This window comes from Bombus impatiens, unplaced genomic scaffold, assembly GCF_000188095.3.
Source record: "Bombus impatiens unplaced genomic scaffold, BIMP_2.2 scf_0091, whole genome shotgun sequence".
NCBI classification, from domain to species: domain Eukaryota; kingdom Metazoa; phylum Arthropoda; class Insecta; order Hymenoptera; family Apidae; genus Bombus; species Bombus impatiens.
In genome coordinates this window covers 1,615,961-1,625,752 of record NT_176510.1, presented here as the reverse complement: position 1 = coordinate 1,625,752, position 9,792 = coordinate 1,615,961, and the positions used below count along the sequence as shown (strand labels likewise).

Below are 9,792 nucleotides of genomic sequence, written 5' to 3'. Positions count from 1 at the left end.
TCGTCGAGGTCGAGTTGAACGTGACGAGGAACGAGGTCGAGGAGTACTTCGGTAGGGAGAGGTTCAAGTGCGAGTGCGTGGCATGGTCGGGACCAGGTCAGATTCGAGGGCAGCCTGCTACGGTTGAGGTCGCTTGTAAGTAGAGAACACTCCAATCTATCCATTCGGCGCTCTCTCTTTTCCTCTTCGAGCTTTTCTTTGGTCACTCGGCTTTCGATCGTCCCATTTCATGTATGTGCCACTTTCCATGCTTGATTCTTCAGTCCTGCAAAAGTCTTTGGGATTCCATTGAATCTTGCTTTTGGTAAGATATGGTTATGAATGGACCGTGGATTTTTGTGAATAATTGCATAGGAAAAGACATATTTCATCGGATATAATTCATCGAATTTGATATAATGCATGGATATATAATGTACAGTAGATACCGAATACGTAATTCGCGAGGGTAGTAACGCATAAATAGATGATTCAATACCAGAAATAATAAATTTATCCTGCCTCAATCTGATCAGTTCCTCGACGTTCTTCACGGTACCCCTATTTATTCCACTATAAATACAGTGCCAGCTCAATATAGGGAGAAGTAGATTGAGTCCGACAGATCAGACAGCCTCCAATCAATTTGTCCAAATCAGATATCTTCTTCCCAAAATAAGTTTCCAAGAAAGAAAATTTCTTTTTACTACCAAATTAAACTCTCGAAAATATATCTCTTGAAAAGGCTGATACTAAACTTTTACTGCTACACCGAGTTGTTCCATTAAAGACAGCATGTTACGATGTAATTGAAACGAACGTTCGTCGAGTAATAGTCTCCATAATTCCAATCATATGACGGAAAAAAGAGAAAAGATACGTAATGCAAAATAAAAAGGGGCGACGTGGGTGAACACAGAGAGGGTGAAAACGAATTAACTCGCAATTGTAGCGCGTATTCGAGCGAACGATGAAAGAAGGCTTAGGTCGTGCAGAGAAAACGGCCGGGAGCAACTAACACCTGGAATCGGCCATAAAATGTAACTTCATTAACCCGATTAGAGCGAGCCAACTCTCGAACAGGGGTTTTCGAGATACCCACCGCGAAATTCACTCCCATAAGCTTCGCTGTCGGCGAGGGTTAGTCGGTAGTGGCGCAGAGGGATGCCGCGTTCGCTTGTTTTCATCGAATATCTCGTGACGCGTAAACCGAGCCCAAAATCTAATCGATATTCTATTGCAAAGCAAACACCTGTGAATATAGAAACGTTGCGCTACCTTCCGACTACCCTTCGTTTTATCCTCTCTTTTCTCTTTTTCTTCTTTTTTTTCGTGCGGGTGGAGACAACAACGGTGTATTGTTACCATGCAAATTGGAACGGTAACCCATGAACCGCTATGACGCCAGATGCATAACAATGTGAGACGACTTGCGATTTTTGAACTGATTTTACTTTTGATGGCGATTTGATTGGTGATTTGATATGAGGAAGATTTAGACGACCGTAAATGATCGAATGATTTTTTAAAATATATATGTTATAAGTCGGTGAATTCATTTTACCGTCAGGTATATTCAAAGCTTAATATAAAATATATGATTGCATCGAAGAAAGCAAAGATTACTTTGAAATGTTAGAGACATTTTCAAATATCTTTTTCTAGATAGCGTATTTCGTTCGAAACATTTGTTTTAATGACGTATAGTTTACAAAATAATTGGATGCACAGATTGAAATGAATAGATCGATTTTCATCCATGATGAAAAATAAAAATGGACAAAGGCTACTCTATTAATGAACAAACCTTTTGACTTTCTCAGTGTAAAGAGCTTCGCTATAGAAGTATGTTGAAGTTGTTGATCATACGAAATAATTTTTTAAGTCCAAAGGGATAAAATCTTGTTCTTTCTTCATCACGCTATATTATATTTAAAACATTTCCTTGAGTACCAGGCTTCGCTATAAAAATATCTTGAATTTAGTCAATCCTATAGAAACATTTTTAAAGTGCAAAGGATTCAAATCTCACATTTCGTTTTCAAAACATTATATTGAATCTAAAATACTGTCTTGAGCACGAAGTCATGTCATGCTCTCAAACAAACAGAAGTAGCCAGTATCATCTTTCCAAAAGCAACCTCCAAGCTTCTCCCATCCTCACGCTTCCTTCACAGAGATCGAAGATCTCTTCGCGCGCAGATAAAACCGAACAGAGGGTTGCCACAGGCGGAAGTTCAAGAGTCGAAAGAGCAATTTTCGCCAGATGCGTCGCGGTGCGCAAACACGCGAGAGACAAACAGGACGTAGAATTAAATTCGTATTTGCGAGCAAACAGGAAACGGACGTGCTTTCGAAATTGAATACGCGGGACGCTATTGATCGTGATGGCGTTTCGTCGCGAAACACGGCGTCGTTTCGCGCCGCGATCCACCTGAGGAAATCGAGCTTGGATTAATCCTGCGGTAATTTCGTTGCACGCCTCGAAACGATGATTCGCCGCGAGAACGCAGCTTAATTTCACGACTGAAATTCCTGGAGAACACCCGGCGAAACCGCGTACCAACACGCGAGCATGGCTCCTAAGAAAATCGCCGAGGAAATTACGCGGAAAATCTGACAACAAGATCATTCTCTTTCCAGTTTGTCCGGACACGTTCGCTTTAAAAACAAAGCATTCTTTTAATGAGAGAGTTTAATCTTTATGGTAGTTCATTTTCGCACAATCAAAGCTGGAGAATCTAATTACCGAAGAAGTATGGTGTGCCAATTAAAATTAATGATTGAACGCTATGATTGATTCACGAGATCGTCTCATTTCCGCTTGTATGAATGTTATTACGATCTTTGTAACTCAGTGAATTACAAAGGATATGAACTTGTAATTCGTTCTATTTCTTCTAAAAGGCAAAACAATTTCTCGTATAATTTCGACTTAATTTAAATTAAGGAATTCTTCACACCCTATTTGGACCACGAATTATAACACGCCCCATACAACGCAACCGCGGTCTCCATCTAATCGGTTCATACTCCCCATTCACGAGCGTACTAAAAGCATTCCTGATAGTGATACGGGGTCAAAGGTAGTCTAGACGGTCTGACAGAGGGCAAGAATGTAACCGGTGGATCGGGAGCACGCTCTTGCTTACCAGTCCCTCCCTTCGCGATATAAAAGCGTCTATTTTTCCGTGGATCCACAGCGAATAATATGCTGTTGGCTATCCAGAGTGGCAACCCTCGCGGATCGAGCAAAATCTTTCTCCTGACCGGTGCAAAGAGGCTCTGCTCGAGTGCGGAGCATAGAGTCGCGGTCCATGAAAGCGCCCTTGCATTTATATACGCGGCCTAATATCGCTGAGTGGCCTGCTCCCTCGCTGCTGTTTCCCCGCGCCCTTGTGTCTCGTCGAGTTCTCGTGTCTCGCGTTTCCGGACGAATATTAAAAAAATCCTGCCACTGGTGCGCGGTGGTCCTCGTGTGCAGACCTGAAGAAGCACTTCCTGTCGCCGCCGTACTCGCTGTCCGTGGAAGCTGGCCGAAACGCGGAACTTCGTTGCACGCCACCCTTAGGAGTGCCACAACCGAAAGTCTACTGGCTGAAGAATGGCACGCCTCTCGAGACAATGACCAGCTCCACTCCGGTCTCTTCTATGGCGGACAGCATCCCCAACGACGTGACAGCGGCCAACAACTTCGTTCAAACCGTAGATGGACACCTGATCCTGGGGAAGGCCGAGCTGAGGCATCAGGGGAATTATTCGTGCGTCGCTGAGAACATTGCTGCCAGGCGGGTCAGTGAACCGGCAGTGCTGACGGTTTATGGTGAGACCTCTTGCACATTCCGTGGGACCCATGAATATTGCATTAAATCGCGGATCAGAGCGAACGTAATTAGAAACGATGATCGCGTATCGAGGGATAATTAAGCGTAACGCAGATACGGGCCAGGGAAGAGGGATAGGAGAATGAGACGGTGTCTGGGTAGACAATAAGGGGGAATCGGTGGTGCGTTGCGTGAGAGATTGTAGTCTAAGTTCGCGGCAGAGGACTGATGCTAATTGTTGTTCCTGAAGGAGTTTAATGAGATTCCTGTAATTTCGTTCACTTCTGTCGAAACGCTTGCTGACGTTCCAACGCGTTTATTGTTTGTTCCGGAACTTCCTAATCGGAGAATGCATTTGAAATCTCGGTAAGAAGAGTAAATACGAATTGTTTTCCATTCTATGGCTTTAGTTCTTTCGCCTACTATCTTAGTAAGACGTCGTTCGCTTCTTTTCAAACCAGTTAGAGGGCGAAATTTCTCTTGAGTTATTGATGATTTAGTTTATGTGCCCACGCGTAATTTTTATACTTCTAAATTTTCAAAAAATTGGATATGAAACCTTGCTTCACTCGTCAATGATTCAATATGCTTAAGAATATCATTATGATTATTACAATTATAATGATCCATCATTTAATAATACGTATTACATATCTATCATCCTGCATATAAACTACATATGGTCAAGATTCGAAGAAACTCTTTCAACAATGGAACGCAGCAGGTTGAAACGCTATAGGGTTAATTCTCAACTACCATTTCACCTCGTCACTTTTTTTTTGCAAACGCGACACCCTTTCCTAATACAACGTTTCACCCATTTTGAAAACGTTCCCAGTGAACGGCGGGTGGTCTTCCTGGTCAGGATGGTCAGACTGCAGCACCCGTTGCGGCCGAGGTATACAAAAGAGAACACGAACGTGCACGAATCCCGCGGCCATGAATGGAGGTCAAGCCTGTCCAGGTCCACTGACGCAGAGGGTCGAGTGCAATCCCTCCTGTCCCGGTAAGACCGACAGAACCAACCAATTACAAAACAATTACAACGATACTACTCCATACCTGTGTCTCTATAACCAACTATGTAATTCCTCTCTGTAACTCAAAACAGTCTTGTTTCTTGTCCCATCGACGAAACGATCAAAGACGAGCCTCGTCGTCAAAAGCGTACACAGAACACAACGAGATGTAATCATTTGGTCCCCGTTAGCTGCAGGATACATCTGATAACCAAGATTTAATCGGGATTTTCAAGTTCACCCGTTGCTTTCAGCGGTCGACGGCAGATGGTCAAGCTGGTCCTCGTGGTCCGCATGCGGTCCCGATTGTTCCAGAGTAAGAAGGAGGTCCTGCAACGACCCCCCGGCGAGCAATGGTGGTCGTCCCTGTCAAGGCAAGGACGTCATCGTCGAGTCTTGTTCCATGGATCGATGTAATGGTGAGCTCCAGCTGCGTTTGCCTCCTTTTTTCGTTGCTTCTCTTCTTCTTTTTCGTTGTGTCTTTTTGTTTCTTGATATTCTCGTGACCGGGGCAGCAACGAACAATTTATTACGAGCGAACGGACTTCCCTTGTTCGGCGTCACGTCCGATGGTCGTCGTTCGCGGTTCCATGCGTGCCTCAAAGATACGATTTAAATTAATAATGACTCGCAGAAAGACCCTGGTCCTTTATTTGCTGGGGTCAAATAGGACGGAAAGCGTGCGTTGTAACCTCCTTCGATTAACCGGTCGTTGGACGCAAATATTTCCATTGTTCAGTGACAGACGGCACATCGTTGGCAGAGGTTGAATTAAATTTTCAGCCGATGAATTGTCGGGGTGGAACGCGATGAATTAATACTGTAATAGAATTAACAGAATGGTCGAAATTATTAATTTGTAATTATGCATAGAAATTTTGTGAATTTATAATGATATATTCGTGAGAACTTTAATGGCTTTTTGTAGAGTTTTGCATGGCCGTCAGAATACTATACTGGAAATAGCTATTCATGATATTATAATAATAATTCATATATTTACGATAAGGTAGACGAGCTATCCTTGTAAATTTATCCTTGACGAGAAGAACTTTCGAAATTTGTGTTATGTATGGATGATGGACATTTTGAACTATTCTATCATTATTTCCCACGTTTCTTTTTTATTGTCGAAAATATATATTCCTAGTTTTCATCACTATATCTCCTGATAACTACGAAATGTATACAAGAAAGTTAGATATATATATATATTGTTTCTATTCTCTTACATTTTACTTTTTCATATACTCTTCATTTATATTTCTTTCGTACAAGATTTATGATCCAGTTGGCGGTACTTCTGAAAATAAGAACAATGGTACATCAACCGCGACTGTTCAGCTTATAAAGATCGCGGATAAGTAACTAGTTACTCATGTTCCTCAGACTTTCTCAGATCACGTCTGTCCGTTCATGAAATAAACGTTTTTCGTGCTATCGCATGCAGCTTTGGGACAGGACGACCCGCGAGTCTTCAAGGAAGGTAAATTCCACTGCACAGAACAGTTCTATCCATAGAAAATCAGTTTGAAACTCGTTGTTTTCCTCAGCAACCAGGGCGATCGATAATAGTAACATACAGGCACTCTGGATCACTGTCTGCTTAGCAGCGATCGTTCTGGCAGGATTAATGATCTTCGTGCTGCGCTTTTTGCGTCGAAAAGAACGAATGGGAGCCCTGTATGGGATAGCCAGGTTAGACTTCCGTCGTCCAGAAGATTTAGCTAAATCGGTCGTCTCGAAGAACGATCGTTCGGTTCTTTCTGTAGACAGGCGGCTGGAACAAGTGATAGACGAGTCAAACGCATCTAGAATGCCTAGGTAAACGACCCTCAGGAATTAAACTCATTTCGATGCTTGTCCCTCGTTGAAAGTCTTTCTGATGGTGCGCAGATCTTGCTCGGAGCACCACTACGACGTGCCGCAGCTTTCACTGCCCTCGACCACAAGGCCATCGCCTAGTTCTTCCGTCGCCAGATCCTCCTGTAGGAACTCCCAGCGTGGCAAAGGCTTATCTGATAACGAGGAAGGCCGATCATCTCGTAAGAAACGAGTACCATCAACTCGAACACGACGATCAAGGAACAGATAGTAAACGGACCTGGTAACATCTGGTCTTTAGGTTCCACCTGCCAGGCGACCCAGGAGAGCAACAACGAGGACGACGACGACCACGACGACGAGGAGAGACTTGGAGAAGACGACAGAAGCCACGAAGATTCCGGTGGATTCATCGTGAGAGCTGTAGTCGATGATCAAGGCGCCCTTCTAGTGGTTCCAGAAGTTGGAGTTTCGATGTCCATCTCAGAAGGAGCCATTTCTCGTGGAAGAAGACACGCTCTACACTTGGCTGTTCTAGGAGACGATTCTCTGAGACCTGGTCTACCACCTGGTTTGACTCTACTGTCAGCAATAGTGGCTTGTGGTCCGAATGGAATCGACCTGGTGAAGCCTGTGATCCTCCAATTTGAACACTGTGCCGAATTGAGGACTGGAAACTGGGAACTGAGTCTCTGGTCCACGGATCTTGACTTAGAGACAAAGTCTAACAACTCGAGCAATTCGTCTACCAGTTCTAGTCTCGCTTCTGGTTCTATGTGGAGGAAGATTCTTACACTGGGAGGCGAGCCTATAAATCTTCCTGGGCAACCATTTGCACAATTAGATCATTCTGGAGTGCTTTTGGTCACTGAGAGTCCTAGTGTGTATGCAGTCGCTGGAGAGAATTCTGTGATCGCGCCTGGATTGGCAGTGAAGAGGATTTGTGTTGCTGTGTTCCTGTCTCGCGAGAAGGATCACATCAGGTGCCATTTAATGGAGGACACGAAGGCTGCCTTTAAGCTTGTAGTGGAACAGGTTGACTTTCAACATTATTTCTCACTGTTAGATTAAACTCCAATCATTTCATTTAGAAAATGACACTTTTCAAACCCCAAATTTGCTTCTACACATCGTTTCATTTGATTCAGACATGATCACATATTTTTATCAATTAATTTTTCATTTTTTGCTAATTACTTAAAAAAAATTACAGACAAATGGAACATACATTTATTTGGTACTTCATTTATGACACAATGTTTAATTCATATTTTCCATTGTTAGAATTCTTTTTAGGCGCCATTTTACTTTGTAAATAACACTTACAAATCATTAAGTATTGCTTGAGATTCCTCAATTTCGTACAGGAACGACGATTAGGCAGTTCCCGAATCGACCACGGAGCGCTAGGCTTCAGAGCAGGTGGTTCACCACTTCGAATCGACTTAGAGGACAGAGAAAGCGGGTTCGTCGAGCGTCAAGAGGTTCCACATCGTCGAATCTGGTCGTCGACGAGAACCAGTGTGAGAAGATCCTTCAGGATCGAGAAAACCGTTGGCGATTTAAGGCTCAGCTTCGAGCTGCGAGTCTGTCAATGTGGTTTCGAAGAGCACGCGCTCTTCCTAAGAATCGATCTGGATTTGATGAAGAGAAATACTTCTAGTGGAAAGAGAGCCACGAAGTCTGAATCATCCATCGTTTTGCGTGGGAAGAATTCGAACAGGTCGACCGAATCAATTGTTCCCAGACCATTCAGGTATCACTCGATGTCCTTTCTATTTTCTTAATTTACACGTAGTTTAATAATTCTGGATAATTTTATTCGCTGAAGATTTTCTAAGACGCTAAGAAGACAGTTGTGTCAGTGTCTCGATCCGCCAAGTGTGCGAGGAAACGATTGGAGAATGTTAGCGCAGAGACTTCAAGTAGATCGGTGAGAGTTTGTTAACTGTTTTTGTGAAAAGATGAAGAAAGGCAAAAGGTTGCAATTATCGATGATTTTATGCAGATACGTTGATTACTTTGCGACAAAATCCAGTCCAACAGAGCACATTTTGGATCTTTGGGAGGCAAAACATCAGGAAGCTACGGCTCTCGCGGATCTTTTGAATCATTTAAGACTGATGGGACGCGTGGACGCTGCCAATGTCCTCGAAAGTCGCCTAGGTCCATGGATCTAACATCCATTGCCCATTAAGCAAACATTCGTTTACAATTTTACAATGTTTTGTACATATAAGAGAGTCGAAGTCTATATTATGGATAAGAGGAATCGATGTAGAATCACGTTGTATAGACGCAACGACCGTGTTTGTACATAAAGCTCGTTTATAGTAAGCACTGGTTCTTACTACATTACAACCCTAAAACATTCCTATTACTGGTCTGTAACAAATTCCTTTTATCCCTATCTTTATTTGCAGTTGAGTTGACCGTATAATTTTTTTGGTGGCTTTCTCACTCACCATGAAGAGTATGTGACGAAGACACAATGCTTCACAAGCATTACTCTTTTCTACAAGTTCAATGAAAATTTTTCTTGGTATGGCTTGACTTCTAATCACTCCTTACCTCTACCAGTCCTTAATAGTATCATCTGTTTCAGTATTCTTCTTAACTTTAGCTTCAAGAATCTGCAAAATCTCTAATCCCTCACAAACACCAGTCTGAATAAAAGAAAGAAGAAAAAATTCTGTCATTTAGATTTCGTACTGGCCACTCCATTAAACAACACCTTTTTCCATTTATTCTTCAACACCGTCAGTTGCTATATCATTCGTATCGATTTTCCACTACAACGATTCTCAAGTACTTGATCAACGACAGCCATTACCAGCCTCCTAAAGCTAACCGATCCTAACGCAGAATCCTAGTTCACCAGTTCTGATCTACCGAAGATCCGTAAGATGTCAGTCCCGCAACAATACAACAGGAAGATCGGAAGTAGCGAACGAGCCTTCACAGGGCCAATTTGCACCTGAATACCAGAGTCTGCGTTCCTCGAAGCGATGGTGAGGCTGGTGCCAGCAGAATACAGTCGCGAGTGCATTTAGCCGGCCATTTGGCTGCCATTCGAACACATCGTATCGCGTCGCGAGCATTTCAGCTCGGGGTTTCTACTAGGTATCGCGTCCAAGAGCAAGGAT

General features: G+C 43.1%; 1 protein-coding gene across 1 annotated transcript in view; it reads left to right on the top strand.

The window, feature by feature from the left end:
• LOC100740369 (netrin receptor UNC5C) overlaps window positions 1-8,986 on the top strand; it is a 13,524-nt gene extending 4,538 nt beyond the window's left edge. Inside the window, exons 4-14 of the mRNA XM_024372692.2 lie at window positions 1-135; window positions 3,464-3,802; window positions 4,642-4,809; window positions 5,077-5,241; window positions 6,273-6,308; window positions 6,376-6,646; window positions 6,719-6,867; window positions 6,948-7,681; window positions 8,014-8,402; window positions 8,478-8,579; window positions 8,655-8,986. The exon at window positions 1-135 is cut by the window's left edge and continues 17 nt beyond it. Coding sequence (XP_024228460.1) covers window positions 1-135; window positions 3,464-3,802; window positions 4,642-4,809; window positions 5,077-5,241; window positions 6,273-6,308; window positions 6,376-6,646; window positions 6,719-6,867; window positions 6,948-7,681; window positions 8,014-8,402; window positions 8,478-8,579; window positions 8,655-8,826 — 2,660 coding nt within the window. The 3' untranslated portion in view covers window positions 8,827-8,986. The remainder of the gene's footprint in view (window positions 136-3,463; window positions 3,803-4,641; window positions 4,810-5,076; window positions 5,242-6,272; window positions 6,309-6,375; window positions 6,647-6,718; window positions 6,868-6,947; window positions 7,682-8,013; window positions 8,403-8,477; window positions 8,580-8,654) is intronic.
• The last annotated feature ends 806 nt before the right edge of the window (window positions 8,987-9,792 follow it).